A 22827-nucleotide genomic window follows, 5' to 3' on the forward strand; every position below is an offset into this window, starting at 1 on the left:
AATAAAACAGCATTGTAATCGGAGTGAGTCTTTGGTAGTATCTCTGCTTTTACTGCCCTTGGAACAAGGTCTTTTGTAATCCATATGTAGTTGAGGCGACTAAGGGACTGATTTGGCTCAGAAAAATACATAAAATCTTTCTCCATTGGATGTTTTATTCTCCAAATGTCCGATAAATCCAAATTCTGTGCCAAATCAAAGAACGTTTTAGGTAGTCTTCCATCGTTTGAAACCTTCTGTCTCTGGCTTCTATCCATTAAAGTGGAAGCCACTCCATTTAAATTGCCCATCAATATAATTTTGTAATCCAAATAGTCCAACAACCTTGTTCCAAGGTTCTTTTAAAAAGTCAGATTTACCTTCATTTGGTGCATAAATTCCAACCACTAAAACTTTTTCACCTTGCGCTGTGATCTCAATTGCCACATATCTTCCTTCTTCATCCTTAAAAGTCAATTTTGGTGTCAAATTGTCTTTAATGTATATAACAACACCTCTTTCCTTGACTGTGTCTGATGATATAAATTCCTCTCCTAGTTTTTTGTTCTGCATTACTTTTCTAAATCATTTTGTTACGTACGTTTCTTGTAAACAAATCAAGTCCAACTTCTGCTTCAGTAAGACATGGGATATTTGGTTCCTTTTTCTTGGAGAAACAAATCCTTATTTCCTGATGAATAGCCTTTGGACTATAATGTAACTTAGATAGAAAATTATCTTTAGAAAGATTTTTCCCCCAAAAGCATTTTATTTTTAAATATAAGATTTAAATTTTTAAAAAAATTGATTTAAATAAAATAAACTCTTAAAAAAATAAAAATCATTGATTTTTATCCACCCTGGTTTGTTGTAAACCGGGAAGTAAATAATTATGTGGCATGTGCAAGTGAAAAGGAGTGAGCATGTTAGGACAGGGAGCAGTGCCATATGACAGACATCTCCAACATGTCGATTGCGCGATGGATTTTTGTCGATCGCGGTCCGCCACCCTCTCCTATAGCCACCAGGCGCCTTCAGCATACGCTCAGCCGCAGCTGGAGTGACTGAGGTTCTGCTTAGCCAGGCTTGCTCACCGCTGCAACAGCAAGCGCTCTGGCTGGTGCTTGTGCCGCCTATGCCTCACAGCTGCCTCAAGCACTCCGCTCCGGCCACCGGCTTTGCCCAACGCTCAGTCAGCTGGCCAGCCCAGAAAGGCATGAGACGTGCCTCTGCCCCCTGCAAGCCACAGCCCCGGTGCAGGAAGGCGAAGACATGGTGTGCAGGCTCCGCACGGACTGCAGCGCTGCAGAGGGAGCCCCAGGAAGGGCTGTGTGAGAGAGAGACAACGACGTCCCTCCTCCCTCTTCTCCCTCCTAGTTCTGCATGGATGCTAAACTTTCCCCACCTTTCCAGCTCCAGCCTAGCTGCATTTACTTGAAAGTAAGCTGCTGCCCCCCCTCCCCACGGAGCTCTTCCTCTGGTAAAGGGGAAATTGGACATTTGGGGGCATGTTGGCTTCCCACGTGCACCAAGGGCACTTTGGAGGGGGCTGGTGTGGGGGTAATAATTTATTATTTTTATTTTTATCATCATCATAATTTATTATTTATACCCCACCCATCTGTCTGGGTTTCTCTAACCAAATATAATATGTTTAACTTGAAGAATGACAATGGGAGAGTATGGTAGATCTCTGCTAGTTTTTGATATTGGATAGTAGAACACAGCCTAATGTAAGTTTGACTTGCCTGCCAAATGACATGTGAAGCAACCCATACTATTTTGGTTTCTATATTCATGGTTTTCTGGGAAATGTTATAGTCTGCCTTATTCTATGAACTCTGAGCCAGTTTTAGTCATTTTCCAAATGTACATTTCTGTTCCCATGGGGTCCACACTCTTTTAAGTAATTCAAGTAATCTAAAGGCTTAGGATAAGAGGCCAGTGAAATTAGAAATGTTTGCCTGAAATCATAGTAATGCATATCCAATAGTACCTCAGTTAGTTCACAGCTTTAAGTCACAAGGAGGCACCTGAATATTTTGCAGCATTTAGTAATTTTGCTTGATCTCAGTAAAATCAACAGCTTTGACTTTCATTCCATGCAGAACATTATTGAGCCAGAAAGTAAGAAAGCAGTGGAAAGTAGGTGCAGGTTGTACAAATGCTACCTGTTTTATAAAGTAAGAAAGTTTAAGACTACTGTACAGTATCTGCATGTTGATAATTGTGGTTGTTTCCTGCTTGTTTTTCTGTTCCAGGAAAAAATGATTTTTCAGATTCCTTGGATGCACGCAGCACGCCATGGGTGGGATGTTGAAAAAGATGCTCCTTTATTTAGGAACTGGGCTATTCACACAGGTAAGAGGAGCTCAGGTTTATTGGGGCAGGTTTATTGTTGAGGTTTTATCTCTTCTTTCAGCGTTGTAGTGTTCCATTTTGTTTTTCCACATTTCCACCCTTACCCAGTGTCCCAGCTGTAGTGCAGTGAGCAGGTGGGGCTCTTGCAGCTACGAGGATATAGCTGCAGCTATTTAATCATCTGGGGGAAACAGATCCACACATGCATCCCTTTGCCTTTTCAGAGCTGCCCCCTCCATTCCTGTATACAGTGGTACCTCGGGTTACAAATGCTTCGGGTTACACGTTTTCAGGTTGCGGACCGTGGGAAACCCGGAAGTACCGGAAAGGGTTACTTCCGGGTTTCGCCACATGTGCAGAATCACTAAATCGCGCATGCGCAGACCACCAAATTGTGTCATGCGCAGATGCGGCGCTGCAGGTTACGAACGCTACGGGTTGTGGACATGCCTCCATCATGGATTACATCCGCAACCCGAGGTTCCACTGTATGTGGCAGGGTCATAATGTCTATCAGATGCGTCTGTGCCTGGCAGCTCATTGCGGAGAGCTTTGGAGTATACTTGAGCAAGCAGCTGCTGTGTGTCTTACAGGGTGTCCAGAACTTCTTGGTCTGATTGTAAGGGTCCCTGAATATGAAGGGTCCCTAATTTATTAGCATAAGGTGTGTCATACCACGAATCCCATTTTTCTTTCTTTGTTAGGGAAGTTCCAGCCAGGAGTTGATAAACCAGACCCAAAGACATGGAAGGCAAACTTTCGATGTGCTATGAACTCCTTACCCGATATTGAAGAAGTCAAGGACAAAAGCATAAAGAAAGGAAATAATGCCTTCCGGGTATACCGGATGCTGCCGTTATCTGAGAGGCCTTCAAAGAAAGGTAAACGAGAGGAACATTGCGGATATTCTGGAGATTGAGAGAGCCATGCTGATAGTAGGCTGCTTCCTACATTAGTCAGATTGTCTCCTTTATAGCAGGCACACTTGGTCTTTAACATCCCCACTAATAATAATAAATTGTGCAACGTCTTCACTTCTGTGCCTCACAAAAAGAGCAAAACGCTAACAAATAAAAACGCTTCTTAATACAAGAGAAATATATATATACAAAATAAACACACACTGGGCAAGATTAACAGGTAGCCTTACCTGGTTGGCACAAGACAGTGTATTATCTGCCTGTGATGTGTCAGGTCGGGCAAATGTACAGTGCAATGATGTAGCATCTTGTTTTGTGTTTTAATAGATACTCACAGGGATGAGAAGACAAAAGATGTAGCAAGTAGCTCCATGGTTTTAGGAGCAACTAATTTTTCCTTGAATTCCAAATTTAGTGGGGCATCTTGCTCCTTGCTCCTGTTGATGATTTTGCAGGGTAAACTGCAGGCAGTACTGCTGTCCCAAGTTTCCTTAATTTCATTATGGTTTAAATAGGTAGTCTAGGCCATTTCAAGTACCATGGAAATTATAATTATGATCAGCATTGAGTCCAGTGACTTTCCAAGTTGGAGATCTATTATAGTATGTTGGGGCTAGGCAGAATTGTCCAGTCTTGCCAGGAAATGATTGTAAAACAATAAATGAATCCTTACATTTCTACAGGAAAGAAACCCAAGGAAGACAAAATTAAACAAATTAAGGTAAATATTTCATCATTTTATAGACAAATTATGGTTGATGATTGGAAGATTAATGGAGATTCATGACACAGTGTCTGCCAACCTGTGAAGAAATTGGGTTTTACTGGTTGGTCTATGTGGGTTTACTAGGGTTAACTGAGATTCCAGCAAGCATTGTCCCTACTCTTTCAAGGCTATGTTCACACACAGGCTTAAGGGATAGAAAATTGCTTTAAAAAGAAAGGAAAGTTGAAAACTTTTGTGCAGACTACCATTACTGCACTTTTTTTGTATTCCCATGTGATTATGCTGAAATATATACAAAACCTTTATATCACCTGCTAGGAATGAGAGATTCCCCTCAGTTGATGGGCATTTAATTTTATTCTTACCCTTCTCCATCCAAATACGGAACAGAAGAGCTATGCAAATCTTACACTGAAACAAAACAAAACAAAAACGAAACCCAAATATTTGTGTCTGAATACAGTACACTTGTACCAGCAGGAACAGGTATTGCAAAAGGCATTTCCTTGCCTGCTTTCTGTCTCTTGCTCTCTCGGAGCATGGATTTTCCGAACAGAGAACATGTGCCGCTGAAACACATTTTGTGGGTGCAAAGTTCAGGTGCTTTTCCAAGGAACAAAGAGGACGTGACTAAGTAGGAAAGCCTTGATTATTTGTTTACTTAGTGACTGGCTCTCACGATTATCAGGCATTCTCTGCTCATAGCACTAAAATGTGCTTGGAAAGCTGCAATGAATATTTAATAGGAATAAATGTTTCAGGCAGCGCCTCACCCTTGCAACTCTGTAATGTTCAATTTTTCATTACAAACCATGCATTAACATTTCTTGGATGGCACCTTGTGAATTTCACACTTTGCTTTTATGTATGAAAAAAAGGGCTGGGAAAGGTTGCTGTTTCAGTCTGATCTTGGGAAGCTTAAACGGCCATTCAGCTTTCATTTAGGCCTACCATCATGACTGAGAAGGGTGTGTCAGGGACAAAGGGTAGGGAAAGGTTAACGAAGCTTAGTCAGGAGATAGCTCTTCCATATACTCAACAATCTTAACACACTTCCATATTTTTTTCCCCAGCAAGAACCAGAGGATTCGTCTTATGAACTGAGTATTGGAACATACCAGGGGTTTTCTGATTACTGCTTATCTCCAGCAATAAAAGCTGAAGTCGACAGCACAATAAACATTGTAGGTAAGTAGTCCCAGCACATTCCTTTTCGTATCTGGTAAACTCTTACTGCACTAACTGTGGCCTTTAAATTTCAATTTCACTATATGGTTGGTAACACGGCGGAATTACAGCAACAGGAGTTCCTATTTTGATGTGGCCTAATAATATTTTGCTTTAGTTGAGAACTCTTAAGAACAAATGTGGACATGAAATTTAATGGTTTATTTAGCTCGAGTTGGGTCTCAGTAGTAATCCTTGTCACCAGCGAGAAAACACTACAGGAACTTTGACAGCACTTTTCAGCTAAAGTAGGAATCCAGCATCAAAACACCCTAACAAGGTGACAGGGAAGGAGATGAAATAGAAGAATTTTTGTGGCTAGACAGTCATTTTCCATGTTAAACTAACAAACAAGTAACACTTTTCATCATGAATGAAAGGTCATTTTAATTATAGTATATTTCATATCAAGGGAAGAACCCCCCCCCCAGCTAATTAAAACTGATGCACTTATATACATGATGCTGGCCCCAGCAAACCAAGGTTTGCAAATCAGGAATTTTGCTCCCCTCTCTTCATCATAGTCAAACCTTCCATCTGATTCCTAACCAAGTTCCCTCTTAACCATGTCTTCAAACCCTGGTTTCAGATGTCGGTTGAGATGGGACTTAAGTTTAAGCCTCTACATAGTGTACCAATCTTAGGACTAGATCTCCAGCCATTGTGAAGTTAGGGTCCATAACAGTGCTTTTTGCTTGACTGTAATGTATGCTCTTTATTAATGCAGGCACAGGTAATAATCACGATTCTCTCTTGTTATCATGCAAAGTTGTAGGAGATGCGCATTTTGAGTGTGCTTCTGAGGATCATATGATAGTTCCCAATCCACCCGATGTTTGCCAAGTAGTGGAAGTGACAACAGAATGTGATGACCAACCTAGCAGTATGAGTCAGTTGTATCCACTACAGATCTCCCCAGTCTCCTCCTATGCAGGTAAGAAACATTGCACCCGCAAAAGAACTTGGGGTCGTTGTTTAAGTAAGTGCTGTGTTTTAACTTTCGGTAGGTAGGTGCTTTTCTTTTCTATTTTAGAGTAGTTGTCAGATTCTTTTAGTGCTTGGGTTCTGATTAACACAGGTATTATTTCTTCTGAGAAACAAAAGACCTAATCCTGTTGTAATACACAGAAACGAAATACCTATCACCGCATTTTTCGCTCCGTAAGACGCACCCGACCATAAGACACACTTGGTTTTTAGAGGTGGAAAAGAAGAAGAAGAAAATTCTGAATCAAATGTACTAAACATTCAGAGCGAGGGGCGGGCGGGAGGAGGAAGCGGCGGCAGCTCCTCTCCAGGGCTGAGCCAGGCTCGCGCACCTGGCCTGCCTGCCTTCCCAGCGAGCGAGCGAGCAGGCAGGCAGGCCAAGGTGCGGGCAGAGGGGCTTGCGCTGGCTTCCCCCCCTCAGTGCTCCAGGCTGAGGCCAGGAAGGAAAGGGCCGGGCGCTGTGCACCTTCCAACCGTGGCCCCGATCACTGCTCTTGCGAGTGGGGGCGGGGGCAGACGGACGAGCAGCCGAAAGGGCTTTCGGCCACCCTCCCCCCCCCCCCGCCTGCAAGAGATTGGAGCCTGTGATTGGAAGAGGTGCAGCGCGGCGCCTCCCCCAACCGCGACTCCGATCTCTTGCAGGGGCGGGTGGGTGGCTGGCCGAAAGCCCTTTCGGCTGCTCGCCCGTCTGCCCCCGCTTCTGCTATACAGGGAGTCGGGAAGGAGGAGCAGACGCCTCCTCCCCAGCTCCCTGTAGAGCAAGTGGAGGAATAGCCTTCACTCCGTAAGACGCACAGACATTTCCCCTTACTTTTTAGGAGGGAAAAAGTGTGTCTTGTGGAGCGAAAAATATGGTAAAATTACCCTTTACAAATATGTTCAGTAAACCTCACTCAGTGTGCAAAAATTGTTTTTAGTGGTTCTTGTTTTTATCTGTAAGCCACCTTGAGTCCCTCTCACGGGGAAAGGCAGGGTATAAATAAGTATATAATAATAATGATGATGATAATAATAATAATAATAATAATAATAATAATAATAATAATAATAATAATACACAAGTGTGCATGGTGTCACAACCAAGATAATTGCAAATGTGGCTTCTTAGGAAAAGCTCTGTTTTGGCTTTCACTTAGAAAAGTGGAATATACATTTCAGTATGTATGCATGTATAAATAAAATAACTTGAGATGTGAGGAATGGGAACCGAAGGGCAAGAGGCTTTCTTACACAGGGTTCAAGAGAACATTGTTTGCCTGAATTGTCTATGTGCTGCTGCATCTAGGAATTAGAGGCTGATACATGTTCTTGTACATGAAATCCTGTTATGTGACAGAGAAAATTGTAGGATGTATAAAGCTATATCGCAGGCAAAGGCTTGGTTCTGGGGGGACATAATGGAGCACGAAACTTAATACACTACCAGTTTGTGTGTGTTTTAAAAAGGCCTTGAGGCTGCATGTTCTAGATAAACATTTATCAAGTGAAAGAAGTTTCATTGCTTCTTGGGTGTGGGTGCCGATAGCGTTGCTTGGAGGTCAGCCAGAGGAATGTGCAAAGACTGATGTATATGTCTGTAGCTCCAGAGGTGGTTGAGAAGGGGCTGTTGACCATGCAGCAGGCCAAGTACTAGCAGTGTCCCCCTTTGGACCCTCAAATAGAAAGTTTTGCATCCTCTTTTCCAGGGGTCAGCAACCTTTTTCAGCTGTGGGCCGGTCCACCGTCCCTCAGACCATGTGGTGGGTCAGAGTATATTTTTTGGGGGGAAATGAACAAATTCCTATGCCCCACAAATAAAAGGACACATTCTACTCATGTAAAAACACGCTGATTCCCAGACCACCCGTGGGCTGGGTTTAGAAGGTGAATGGCCCGCATCCGGCCCACGGGCCTTAGGTTGCCTACTCCTGCTCTTTTCTTTACCAACTTCTGATTCTAGCCTAATCTTGTCCTACTAATGTGACTTTTTTTTTAACCTGGCACTGTTGTGGCATTTCAGTGGTATAGCTGCTTTGTACTGAGTCAGACCATCCACCTCAGTATTATCCAATCTAATTGGCTGCAAGTGTCCAGGGGTGTGTGTGCGTCTCTCCCTGCCCTAACTGGAGATACAAGGGATTGAACATTGGGGCATCTGATGCTCACAGCCCTTCCCCACATGGAGTCACTGGTTTTGGAGAAACCTCATAATGCTGGCATGTAATCCATGATTGAATAAGAGGAAACATTTCATTATATGGATTATTGACAATCGAGATGTCACATGTTTTCAGTATGCATATTTTTACCCACAGAAAGTGAGTCAACGGACAGCATACCAAGTGACGAAGAAAATGCACAGGTAAGCAAAGGAATATAATATATTTCATAAGTTTTTTATTCCTTTTCCTGCCCCCTTCCCTAATATGCTTCAGTCCATTTCTTCCAAGAATTGAATGGTAGCAAGATAGAGGTATTTGTTTGCTGGTTTAGGAATTTCTGCCCCCTCCTTCCATCTACAAAGGCCCTGAAGGGCCCACAACAGAATAAAAATATACAATAAAATTAAAGCCATATCCATAAGATTAAAACACTATTCATTCACCTAAAGGCTGAAATAGTGGGAGCCAACTAGGCTCCTTAAGGGGATGGAGTTCCACAGACTGCTATCCCAAAACTTACTTCAGAGCAAGGCCACTGAAATAACAGACAGTTTGGGGGTGTAAAATTTAAGGGTTTTAACTTAAGAGCCATTCACTTTCTACTCAAAAAGCCCCCAGGGATAGTGCTAGCAGAGGCAACCACGTCATGTTGCTCACCCACGTGGTAAATAAATGCTCTGTTTCAGCCAATGGCTATAACAACTTAGCTTATGATGCCGAACCCACAAAGCAGTACTAAAAATACAGTCATGACGAGGCGTTTTCATATTTCGGCCCTAGCACAGCAGACGGTATTTCTACACGCAAAGCCCCTGGGGAACTTTGCTGTTGCAGCTGCTCCTTCTCCATGAGGGAAGTGGAATCTCAAAGTTAGCACAACTCCCCTGGACTGCCAGCCACACACAAGTGGTTCTCAGTAGCAACCCTGTTGCTGCAGTAACCTTAGAATTACTCCAAAGGCAGCATTTTCCAAGCATTCTAGCTCAGCTGGGCTTGCAAATTGGGCCAAGTTGTGGTAGAAGTTGATACAGTCAGTTCAAGGTGCCCTGGTATCAATGCAAAGAGCGTGCCCTTGCATTAATCTCCAGGTGCCAGCATTGCTGGATAGGGGCCTCCTCTCTAGCACCCACACGACACAGTTGTGCTGCACAACTGCTGTGCCATGTCAGCAGAGGCTGGAAGAGGCCAAAGCTTCCTTACGTAGTGTTCTGGGGTGCTTTTTTGACCCAGAACAGCCATTGGGGCTGGTGTGTATCTGCACCAGGCGTAGCTAATTATCGTGGAAAACTGCATGTCTGTTTGCTTACCTTCACACTTGGTGAAATCATGGTGTTTGCAAGTTAAAGCAGTGCTGCAGCAATCTGTAATAGGACACTTTTCCCCCCTTCACAATGAGCAGTAAAGTGTTTCAGTTGGGTACTGCTACAAACAAGCAGCTGTGCATAACATTTTCCGACTAAAAGCTAGTTGCAGCTTTCTTGTTTGTCATATCTTGGTTGCAAGCTGCCACTTTTGGATTTCCTGAGCTCACATGTGGTTGAACACAATGGCAGGAAGTTCTCCTAGCCATGATGGAAAGCTTTCTCACACATGTGGTACCTGCAATACCAAAAGTATTTCTGTCCATCCTCACAGTCACTTGTGTGAGAGAAAAAGTGTTCTTCACTATAGCTTCTGTAGCTGATTTTTGTTGTCAACCCTGCAACTGGGCAGGTTAAGTGTGTATGTTTATGTATGCTTACAATATGTAGTGCTTCAGTGAAACTCTGTCGACTTTCCTCCTTCGCCACACATACGCTGGATGGACAAGGAGAGAGGGAGTGTACCATTGTTCCACCCCTGACATTGGCATGTGCACCAGCTCCCTGACCGCTGTGTAGTCATTGACAGGTTAGAATGGGGTGCCTAGGCAATCAGGAACCCTGGGCAACTAGGGGTTCCCAGTTGGTATAAAGAGGCCACAAATGCACATCCAGACTTTCCCCAGATGTATGAAAGTCAGGATGATAAGACAGTGCTGTTGGGAGATGTGCCAGTGTAGACGAGCACTTCTGCCACATGCTAAGTTGGGGGCTGGGGGCCCTTTTATCGCACCTCACTTGGCATGGCCAAGCAAAGGAGCCTAGGGCTAATTGTTCAAGGAAGGGAGTCAGTAAGGCCTATCATCCATGGACCAAAACAAACAGGTTGCAATATGGAGCACAGTTGAGGGAGAGAGGAAACTGCCTTGCATTCTAGATCCTCCTATTCTGAGGAGTCCCTTTCTGTACCCTCAACACTATGACAACAGTCATCTTACAAGTGTGGTTATTGCCTCCTCTACAACAAATGACTTTTCCAATTGCAAGAGGTGTCCTGATTATGCTGTATGTGGGATGAATAAAACCCTCTTCCCACTGCTTGTCTCTTCTCTGCAGGGTCATCTTCAGTGGCAAAAGGAAAACATTGGCGGCAAACAATACTACAGCAACTTGGGGCCAAGGAACCCCCCTTACCCGCTTCCTGGGATGGCTACTTTTGTGACTTCCAACAAGCCTGACCTCCAGGTCACCATTAAGGAAGAAGCCTGTCCCTTGCCTTACAACAGCTCGTGGCCTTTCCCAGAGCTCCCTCTGCAACAAATCGTGTGCTCGGCTTCCACCAGCTACAGCAACAGGCCACCGGATCACGAGAACCGGGCCAGCGTCATCAAGAAAACGTCAGATATTACTCAGTCAAGAGTCAAGAGCAGCTAAGCCACATAAACTGGCACGTTCTTGGCGGATTCTCTGTTGTGGCTTTTGAGGAGCACATCTAGTGTACATTCAGCAAAACCGAAGAGAGAGAAAAGCCTTGACAGTCCGGAACGCGACCGTGTCCAACTCCAGCACTGGAGCATTTTAAACTCAGGACTCCAACCAACAGAATGTAGACATGAAGCTGGACAGAGGTCCAAAGTTACAGCCCAGGGACAGGAAAGCCACCCTGATAGATTCGAAGGCTGAAACAAGAGGACCAAGAGCCCCCCCCATGAAGTTCCTCCATTTCTTGCAGTTCAGGCCACAATGGAACTGAAAACCTCGGAATGGAAAGAAAAATGTGAACTTGCTTGATATTTGTTTTTGTTTTTCAGAATCAGTTGTGAATATGTACATAACGCAGTGCTGTACTAGCAATACTGCAGACTGCTTTCGCACCTTATTGAAAAAAAGAAAAAGCACTTGCAAAAAAGGCCTTTCATTATCTTGCTCTTATTAATGGCACACTTTAAGCCTCTTCCCCCCCCCCCCCCTCAACTTCGCTCTTTCCCAGGGCTCTTCTGGTTGATGTCGCCTTGGAGTATGGAAAAAATCAAATAGGAAAGCAAAACCTTCTCCTGTACATTTCGCAGGTTGTTTTTAAGAGTGCTTACCTTATACTTGTCTAATCTGCTATGCTTGAAAGCTGTGTGGTACAATAGAAGAAAATCTATTACAGATATATTATGCAAATTCCCAGGTTTTAAAGAGAGAGAGAGAGAAATGCTCTAATTCTAACCAGAGTAAGCTTTTTTATTTTTTTATACAGTGGGATATTTTATTCAAAGTAAAATTCTAAAGTGAATATTAATTGTTTTACTTTTTTTATCTTTTCTACAGCAAATTTATAATTTTACAATTCAGTGACTTGGTTGTCAGCAACCATTGCATCTTTGTGGCACATTTTCTTTTTTTCCCTTTTTCTTTTCTTTTTTTACAATTTGTAAAGGTGAAATAGCTTTTAATGAATTTTATGTAGCAATCAAACTATCCTGTGGATTGATAATAAATATTATATATAAATAAGTTTTTAAATAAACACGTTTTCTTGGGTGTATGGGATTACAGTATATATATGAAAGATAAAACACTTCCAAAGGGATTGTGTAAAAAAGTTAAGGTGGCAGTTACTTTCATGTTCTGAAAACAAAAGATGCCAAAAATATGATGTGTGTTCCATTAACTGAGAGGCGCTTTGGTGCACGTTCCAGGCTATAGCAGAGGCAGGCAGAATAAATGATAACCTAATCTAAAAAACAACAGCTATAATTCAGCAAAAGTTAAGCCCCATTGATTTCAGTTGGAGAGTTTTTAGTGGAATTTCTTAGTGCTTCAGGTACATTTGGTGTCAGAATTCTTTACAGTGTACATAATGCTGACAAAGAAATCCTGCACACAGACCAGTTTTACTAATTTGAGAAAGAAGATTTGCTTGAGACATACAGTTAGAACAAATTTAATACTAAAGAGCTCTAAGGTGCACATCTATAAGGAGGCAATAAAAACTGTAATAATTTCTGCTGGACATCCTACCGCTTGGGCTTTCTGTTTTGGTATCCCATAACTGGGGTACTTCTTAATCTAGCTTTCTTAACCACTTTAGAAACATGGGTGAACACAGCAGTGCTATTTTTCAAGAAGAAAAGGTGATGGAACTCACCATGAACGCTTCCTTCATTCTCTTAGAACAGCAATGGTTCCTACCTGAGAGGTGCTGAGACCGAGTTCTGGCAGGTTCCCGCTGAAAGAAAAGCCCTGGAACAGAGAATCCCAGTTAGTGTTAACTGTGGATAATATCAATGAAGAGTTTCTAGGCAGTGAGTCAAGGCTTGTCCTATATACAAAAAACATATTTATACTAAAGTTCAGAATCTGACTCTCAGGCAATTCTCAAGGTGGCTTATGAGAATCATCAGTAACCATGAAACCAATACATAAATTATTATGAATGTGGCTGCAGTTCTCACACATGATGAAGCAGCCGTCTTACTTAAAGGCATTCAGCACAGGGATAGGTTAGACCCACATTCATTTATGGTTTATATAATATATGAAGCATCCCCTAAAATGTCAGTTGCTTGAGGTATAGATTAATCTGCGGCATAACCCAAAGTTTTCACACGTGAAGCGTAAAGCATTTTTGTGCTACGTGATGTTCCCCCGCCCTCCAAAAATAAAACCTACCATCAATCAGAATGCCTATTTGCTTGCGATATCATTTGTTCAATCTTTGCACTGGACCTGTTGCAGCTGCGATGCTGCTTGTGGCATAAGCAAAACAACAAAGATCGTGAGACCAACCACTTGGCCCAGATAATTTCTTACCAACACAGCCAAATTATGCCTAAATCTGTGTGCTTGTTACATTTCTGCCCAACCCAAATGAGGACAGAGCAGCAAGGTACATTAGGCCAGTGTTTTTCAACCACTGTTCTGCGGCACACTAGTGTGCCGCGAGATGTTGCCTGGTGTGCCGTGGGAAAAATTGAAAAATTCAAGAGAATTACTTTATATATAGTCAATATAGGCACAGAGTTAAATTTTTTAACATTTTCTAATGGTAGTGTGCCTCGTGATTTTTTTCATGAAACAAGTGTGCCTTTGCCCAAAAAAGGTTGAAAAACACTGCATTAGGCTGATACCCCAAGGCTATTCATTGAGCTTCATAGCCTTAGGGCGAATTCCATCTTTTTCTGCTTGGATACAAATCTAAATTGAAATGGTAAAATGTATGTACTGTAATTATATCACACAGAATTCTCTTATTTTCTACCCATACTGACAGTTCAACTATATATTTTGTTTCTATAATGTATTATTATTTTTAAAGTGCATGTATATACACACACCAGCCATGGCTGTACTGCTTCAGTACTAGTTTATGCACACACACAAAAGGGCCTTGAGAAAGTGTTGAAGTAGCTCACATTTATCCTGTCATTTTGAAAAGAACTTAAATGTTGGTAATTTATTACACAGTGAAGTTTCAGAGTACAACTAGGAAACCACAAGTAAAGTGCACACAAGCCTCACAACTCACGGCTGCTACTGATAATGAACTTTTCCCAAGTATGTGCTCTTTCGTTCATATTTCAGCAGTAACATTGTTGCAGTGCAGCATTTTAACTAGTTACAATCACTTACTTACAATAACAGGTCCGAATACTTGTACTTTCAGAAAGTTTATACAGCTCCTCCTTTGGCACGGCTGCAATTGCTCTTTTGGTTCAGGACACAACTGCATTTGTAGATTCTTTTATTAGAGTTCTGTACGGCAGACCTATCCCAGGTCTCACAGGGAGTGTGTGTGCTCCTAGAACAAAAGGATATGGTTTTGTCTTGCTTTATACATCAGGGATTCCCCAACTCCAAAGCATAGTAAGAAGCCCCCTTAGGGTTTCTGTTGTGGCTGTGCACCCGATTCAGCCAAATTGCAGGCTAAATTGGGCTGACGAGAGGGGACCTGGGCTTTGGCTGAATTGGGTTGGGGCAGCCCTGGGTCAGGTTGGACCATCTGGGGTGATGTGCAGCCACCAGGGGCAGGGCATTGGGTGGAAAGGCTGCAGGAGTTTGCTTTGCTAGCATGTTCCCCACAGAGAATATGCTGGGGAAGCAAACCTTAGCAGGATGGAATCCTCCACTCATCAGGATTCAGTCCTGCGGGCTGCAGGATGCTTTTTTGAAGCTTGCGAAGTAGCTCCTAGCAGGACTGAACCCTCTTGCTCTTGGTTGGGAGAGGAGATGCAGTGTTTCTTCCCCCTGACCCTCCTGACAGTATCTCAATTGCAGTTGTCAGAACCCTAATTAAACATTATCCCCACCCCAAATTGTTGGCTGGACCCAGGGCAAGGTGGGTGGTCCCTGGGTCGGCCAGGCTTGCAGAGGGGCCTATGTGCAGCTCTAGGTTCTATACTATGACCTTGATGCACTGACACGCACAGCAATATTGATAAGCTCTGGAAGCTCTAGGTTTTTAGCAAAGTTTTTAAGATGGAGATTACGAGTACTGAAACCAGAAACTTCTTATTTGCAAATAATATATTCTGAGCCATGCTGTTTTCCTGATAGGATTCTATGCAAATTCAAATAATTATTAACAGTCATGTAATCATTTTTTTTAATATAAAAAAAACAAAAATACAAAAATTTAGGAGCTAGTGAAATTTTATATTAGCCAGATAGGAGCAGAGAACAGGTTCATAACTTCTGCAGCAACCTTCATGCCAACACTCAAGCCCAATATTTTTGACGCTCCAGTGGCTATTAGGCACATTCATTTTTTATGCTGTGAATTTAAGTATTTAGGTATTAATTTCAGGTATATGATAATTTTGAGAGTACTCTGAGTTGTACTTAAATAGGCCTTAATTTTAAATAATTGGAACTGCCAATCCCCACGCACCGACTCCATCCTTCAAACAGCCCTGTTCTGTTGAGACAAGAAGTTCATCAGTGGAAGCTTTTCCTGAAACTGAGGTGATGGGGGTTGGGAACCTCCAGCCCACTGGACAGCTCCACCCAGGCCCTGATCCTTCACTGGTCCTACTCTTGTCTGTGCTCTGCATCTTTCCAAATGCTAAACCTCAGAGTGCATTGGTTAGAGTGGCCTTATAACATTGTTCTGCCAGCACCGCCACACTTCATGATAGGGTCTTTTAGCTCTGTTAAGCCCCCAATACCACACCACAGGCTTCCTTTCCACTTACCTCCTCTGTTCCAAAGATCTCACCACTGCTACTGAAGCTGGAGACCCAAAGGTGGGAAGGATGACCTAAAAGGCCTTGAGATAAAGTGCAGCAGGTAGAACAACTTCCCAAAAGTCCAACCACAGGGCACGGTGATTAGATAACTAAGAAGTGATAGGGAAAGTCACAAGAGCAGGATTAGTTAAAATAGGGTTGCCATATTTGAAACAGTAAAAATCCAGACAGAAAAGTGGTGGTGGTGGTGGTTTTGGCCAAGGGTGTAGAGCTCCTTTTAGTTTTGCCCCAAGTTGTTGAGCACTGCCGACATTGGTTGCCATGCATCCGGATTTTCCCGGACATTTTTGTGATTTCTGCCCAGACACTGCTTCTGACTGCAGTATTCCAGGGAAATTCTGGACGTGTGACAACCCTAATTAAAAAGAGTGACAACCCTAGTTAAAAATGTAAATGTTGTTATATGGATTTGACAGATTTCAAGGCAAACCTTTTGAAAATACATACAGTGCAAACAATTTGTAGCCTATAGCTGTGTTGGTTTGTTTTTTTTAAAGTACTAAGCTGCTAAAATGAAACAGCAGCCCAAGAATGACTAATTAAATACATTTCAAAACTCCTTCAAACAGAGCTATGTTTTTATAATCAAAACTCCAGCTCCTCAATAACTGACTTTGATAATGTGTTTGCACTTTCAGTTTACACAACAACCTGCCCGGCTAGTTGCTGCTCCAAGTTCCCATGGTAACAATTCACTTGGCTGCCTTGCCATGGAAACTGCATATTATTTCCTAGTACCTGAATGACCTTTGAGCTACAGAGCAAGAAAAGATAGACAACTGTTTCGCGTATGGATGTTGTATACTTATATGAACCCCTGCGGGTACTTCCATTTAAGTGAATTCTCCATTCACTTAAATGGAAGTAGAGAACGCCACACACACAAGGGAAAGACAAAAAGAAGAACAGCACCCGCCTTTCAGGTGATAAAGGAAATGTGCCCACAGGTTCAAAAAAAGTTAGGGACCCCTCTTCTTGCTTCTTGTATAAGCAAGTGCCCTTTTGCACCGGACACATAAAAAGGGAAGTTACAAAAATGGTTTAGTTAAACAAACCATGGTTTCATGTTACATCTGAACCCAGCCATTGGCTCCAGGCTTGAAGTCATTACTAGAATATGTACACATTGAACTGCAATATGAGCATTGCATGACATGACAGTTATGCAACAGTTTAGAGACAACGAAAAAAATAAAAGTTTCCTTATATTAGTGCAATCAGTTACCTATCTTCCTCCCGCCTTTATTGCCAACAGTTACTGAGGTTCTTGGGTAGTAATAAAGTCAGAAAGGGTGTATCAATGCTAGCCAAAGATTGCAGCATTCGTTATAGTGACAAATTAACAAACCCAGGCTTCCAGTATTTACCTCTTTCCTTTTTATAACTCTAGCGCTTTGAGCAAACAAATTGCAACTATGATGCAACTCCATCAAACATTGCATTATGGAAATATGCCAAATTTTATTTTTAAAAAACCCCACACAAAATACTTGCACTAAATCAGTCCAAAGGTTACAGCGGATTGTTTCATACACACCCAGCTATAACTAATGTTAGAGCACTCACCGTCTTCAGGAAACAAAGGAATGAAATCAACCACCAAGTCAATGATAATCTTTTTGATCTACATGAACTTAAATGAGTTTGATGCAAAGAGGTTTCTCCCTTTTGTTTCCTGGGCTGGGCTCCTTTGCTCTTAAAAGCCGTGTCTTTGTCAAAAACATACACAAGTGTACTGTACCTTTCCCCATCAATCATTACATCACTGTGAAAGGGAAAGGTTGCAGTTGTGCCCTTCCTGCCTTGATGTGTTGAATGTAAGAGCTCAGGAGCCCTGCTGGTAAAAGGTGGCAATAGCATTAGCATGCTAAGGTGAAGTTATCCATTTTAACAGGTTTCCTTTTTATTATAATGCTGACTTCGAAGCAAACCAAACCAACCTGATTTATCTCTATCTGTGGTGCTGGAAAAGAGCATTAGGTATTGTTCCACAGAGACAAGGACTCAAATCCCTGTGCTGACTAGCCTTGAACACTTGAGGCTGCATACACATCATACGTTTAAAGCACATGGTGCTCTCCAAAGAATCATGGGAACTGTAGTTTGTCAAGGGTGTGGGGAATAGTAACTGTGAGGGGTAAACTACAGTTCCCAGAATTCTTTGGGGGTAAGTCATGTGCTTTAAATGTATAATTCTCTTGGCTAATCTACCTCAGAGTTTCTGAGAGGACATGACTGCCCACATACATGGTGATGCAGTTTTCAGGTTTCAAATTTCATATTATTTCATGGAACACAATCCTGTATCACTTCTGCTCTCCATCCCCAGGACTGGCCAAATCTAACATGTTACTCAGAGTAGCTGTATTTAACCTCTTTCCATGCCAGCACAGTATGTCTGTCTGTCTATTTTATTATTTATTATTTATTTTATTTTCAGCATTTGATCCTAAGAATCATTTCAGTTGTAAATACAATTTTATTCTCACTTTCACTTGTACCATTTATAAACAGACAGAACCAAAAATAGAAAGAGGAGGAGACCAAGTCATGGGAAATGTTTGTGCAAAATAATTATGGAAGGCACAGGAGCTTCTGACGGTTTCAAAGCTGACTCTTGCTTCCATATAATTAAATATGTGCTTTTATTGGAAGTTTTGCTGGTTAAAGAGCTCTGTTAAACAGAATGGGCAAATCAGTATTTAATTTTTGCTATTTGTGCTGATTCATGCATTGCATGAATTCTACACACAGGCCTCACTTGACAGAACTTTTAACTGGTTAACTGTTGAGATTAAATTTAATCCGTGGGGCTAAATTTGAAGGGCACACTTAATTACTGAAGCCATTTTGGCTCCTGTGTGTTACTGTAACCGGGAAAGAAGAAGATTATATTAAGGAAAGGCCATGGAACTTTTGTTTATTAAATGGAACCTCTTTCAGGCTTTCTTCAGTGTCCTCAAAAAGGCACATATTGAGCCTTTAAAAAACATATCTTATCATAATTTTTAGATAATAACAATTATCAAACAAAACAACGGAACAAGCAAAACCATTTCATGATCATTAGTAGCCCAGCAAAATACAGTTCACTGCATTATAAAGCACAACAAAATTTTGATTGTATGCTATGTCTGATTATCATTATTATCCTTTCAAAATGTTTCAGGTTGTATTGAGAAAGCATTTGTTTTCTTTTTGGTAAAGTGAATGCTGCCTGTGTATTTTGCTATGTTGTATCATTTCTCTTTAATTCATGGCGATGCTTAAACTATTCCCACTGTGCATAATCCACTAGCACTTTTGAAGAATCGGTTGACTTCCTTCAAAAACAAGCAAGCACAACCTCATATATAATCAAAATAACCTCAATTATGTATAAAGATTTTAAGGAGTTCACTGTGGTTGGGAGTTTTTGTGTGCATTTTGTTTCCCAGGTCTGTTTATCCTCTAGTCTAGGACACAATTGTTTTGCATCTGAATGCACAAAAGCTGTTGACGGAGTAAGGAGTCTCCTGAAATTTAAGAATGAGAACCCTGCTCATTGTAAACACTGCCCAGAGGGTTATTTCCTGCTTCCCCTGCAGCAGCCATGACAACAGTCATTCATGTATAAACAGTTGCTAGGATGCCACTTGGAAGGGAGGGAACACAGAGAATACCAATAATATTTCATTTAAATGCAAGAAAGACCTAAATTTAAAATGTCCAGTAATCTCACAAGTGTTCTTTAAAATGAAATGTCACATAATTTTTAAAGGGGGGAAAAACCCCTGTGTGAAGCTCACTGGGTGTGATTGACCACTATTGCCCAGTCTAACCTAATCCACAGGGTTGTCACCATGTCAAAAGTAGGGGGGGCAGGGGATATAACTAGTTATGGCACATATGCCATCCATTATTCTTTGCAAGGCTTTCAACACACACACACACACACACACAGAGAGAGAGAGAGAGAGAGAGAGAGAGAGAGAGAGAGAGAGAGAGAGAGAGAGAGAGAAATCATGTGTTTCAGATGGCCTTTGGGCAAAGATGCTGTGGCCCTACAGGGTTTCAACTGGCTGCATGGTATCTATAATTTTAAACAGAATTTACTATTCTGGCCTGAGTGAGTTGGTTGTTGTGGCTGGGCTTTATTTTAAATATATTATTAAATTTATCATATATTATTGATTTTAAATATATAAATTATATATTTTTAAAGAATTAGTCATTCATGCACAGACATTTATTTCTTTACATTCTGAAAGTACCAGTTCTTCTGTCATTGGGGTATAAATCAAATGAAGTAGCTTGGAATGAAAGCAATTTCTCAAAAAAAGAAAAGAAAAAGGTGTGGTTGGAGAAGGTTTGTTTGTTTAATTTCTTGCTTAGTTTCACAACATTAAAGATTTGGATAGGATATCGCTTCCCTTTTAAGATCAAGATAGCAAAACGTGGGGGAGGAAGCATGGGGGCTGGTCAATTTATCAATGGATTTGCAGACAAGTGTCCTTTTTTTGAACTTAGGTTTAAACAATGCTGACACCTAGTGGTCACACACCACTCAGTCAACTTCAAGAAGTGCCTTGCTGGATCAGCAGAAAGTCTAAGCACTCTGGTTTCCAACAAGAGCCAGCCAGTGAGGTGCATCTAGAAGAAGCACAAAATAAAGATGATGACCTTTTCATTGGCCTGCATCTTCAACATAGAGGTTCTGTCTGTTTTCTTTTATTTAAGAAAACAGAACTTCATTCATTTATTAGTATATTGTGGTGCTGGAGGAGACTCTTGAGAGTCCCATGGACTGCAAAAAGGTCAAACTTATCCATCCTTAAAGAAATCAGCCCTGAGTGCTCACTGGAAGGACAGATCCTGAAGTTGGGCTCCAGTACTTTGGCCACCTCATGAGAAGAGAAGACTCCCTAGAAAAGACCCTGATGTTGGGAAAGATGGAGGACACAAGGAGAAGGGTACGACAGAGGATGAGATGGTTGGACAGTGTTCTCGAAGCGACTAGCATGAGTTTGGCCAAACTGCGGGAGGCAGTGAAAGATAGGCGTGCCTGGCGTGCTCTGGTCCATGGGGTCATGAAGAGTCGGACATGACTGAACGACTGAACAACAACAGCTCACCCCCCCCTTTTTTTTACTGACAGGACTCCCTATTTACAAGTTGGGTTTTTCCTTCCCTTTCCCTGTCCTAGCCATGACCAGGGCAACTGGCTTGCAGTGACCTTGCACCTGCGATTCGTTCCTCCATTGGGTGATTTGTGCTCACGAAGGAAAGTAACCCGTTCCTCCGTGGTCCAGTTCCTCCAATATATCTGAACCTAACAATAAACTAGACTGCAGATACATAACCACAAACTGACAGATATCTTATTTAGGCTTATCCATTTCCTGGGGAGTGAATTTGGTAAACCCTTATCTGTTTTTTCTTCAGGGTTGAATCTCTCTGCCTCTCAATCCCACTCACGCCCTAAAGGGCAAATGCTAGCACTTCTTGGCAAGGCTACCACCTCTACATCCATTCTATATGGGTAAGATAAATTACAGTTTTTCACTAATTTGCGGGGCTATACCCCAAACACACAAATCTACTGTCTGTGATTGTCTGGCTAAGCTCTGTATCACAGTAATAGTTCAGGGTTGTTAATATTAGCATATTATAATCACCATCACCATGATTTATCAGGGCTGGCCTGGGACATTTTGCCGCTTGAGGCAAAACAGAAAATGGTGCCCATCCCTCCTTCTCTTCCTGCCCCTTGCCAAAGCCCCTTCCTGCTGTTCTGTCAGCTGAGGCAACAAAAGGCAGCCCCGGCTGGGACCCAGATCTGCTGCCCTTCCCAGCTGTCAAATTAGCCTGCTGCCCAAGGTGACTGCCTCATGAAGCCTCATGGGCAGGCCAGCCCAGTGATTTATTATGCTTATTGACTGTTTTACCGAAGCATCTTAATGGGACTTGCAAGTAATAGTAAAATCAATACATGAAAAACAAAACAACTAAAATGAAGTGCAATGCGAGGTAATCAAAGTGTAAAAACAATCCCTCCATCCTCAAACACAGGCCAAAATACCACAGGCACCCTCCAAAATAAAATAAGAATACAATCAATTGCTGCAAAGAAAAAACACCGAAATACCTTTGAGAAAAGAAACATCTTTGCCTTGTGCCAAAAAGATGGCAATGTCTGTACCAGGTAGAGCATTCCATGTCAAGGGGCCACTGCTGAAAAGGCCTGTTCCCACATGGCCCTCTGGACAGCTGCTGGAGAAGGATCTCTGATAATAAATAAATAATAATAATAATAATAATAATAATAATAATAATAATAATTTATTATTTATACCCCGCCCACCTAGCCGGGTTTCCAACCAAATATTAAAAACAATACAGCATCAAACCTTAAAAACTTCCCTAAACAGGTCCGCCTTCAGTTGTCTTTTAAAAGTAAAATAGTTGCTTATTGCCTTGACATCTGCTGGGAGGGCGCCACTACCGAGAAGGCCCTCTGCCTGGTTCCCTGTAACCTTACTTCTTGCAGCGAGGGAACCGCCAGAAGGCCCTCAGCGCTGGACCTCAGTGATGATCACAGGGCATGGACAGGCTTATAGCAGGAAAGGCATTTTGTAAGGAAACAATCAAACTTTGGGAACTTATTCCTTTGGATTTTTGGAATAACTATTTTCTTTCTTTCTTTCTTTCTTTCCTTACTTAGCTTGCACCCAAATGACATATATTAAACAGTGCTATTACACAGGCTAATCCAAAGCAATATTTTGTTATTCAACACTATGAACAACGAGGATTTGAAATGTAAGTAGACTGTTGTTTGCTATTATTTTTTCTATAATCTCTGTGCTGAAAGAAACTTCCAAACGGCTGCAGTTTTCCTTTAGGTCAAAATGTTCAGCCTACTCTTTTAACTGATTTGGCATGGCAGTTAGTTTGTAGGCTCTCAGT

The 22827-nt window shown here is 41.9% G+C and overlaps 1 protein-coding gene across 1 annotated transcript in view; it reads left to right on the top strand.

Annotated features, from left to right (window-relative positions):
• The window catches only part of IRF2 (interferon regulatory factor 2), a 40837-nt gene extending 28665 nt beyond the window's left edge, over nt 1–12172 (top strand). The window contains exons 4-10 of the mRNA XM_033159771.1: nt 2241–2340; nt 3045–3221; nt 3944–3981; nt 5061–5175; nt 5984–6148; nt 8496–8542; nt 10760–12172. Of these exons, the coding sequence (XP_033015662.1) occupies nt 2241–2340; nt 3045–3221; nt 3944–3981; nt 5061–5175; nt 5984–6148; nt 8496–8542; nt 10760–11077 (960 nt within the window). The 3' untranslated portion in view covers nt 11078–12172. The remainder of the gene's footprint in view (nt 1–2240; nt 2341–3044; nt 3222–3943; nt 3982–5060; nt 5176–5983; nt 6149–8495; nt 8543–10759) is intronic.
• Nucleotides 12173–22827: the final 10655 nt, after the last annotated feature.

This window comes from Lacerta agilis, chromosome 9 (assembly GCF_009819535.1).
Source record: "Lacerta agilis isolate rLacAgi1 chromosome 9, rLacAgi1.pri, whole genome shotgun sequence".
NCBI lineage: Eukaryota > Metazoa > Chordata > Lepidosauria > Squamata > Lacertidae > Lacerta > Lacerta agilis.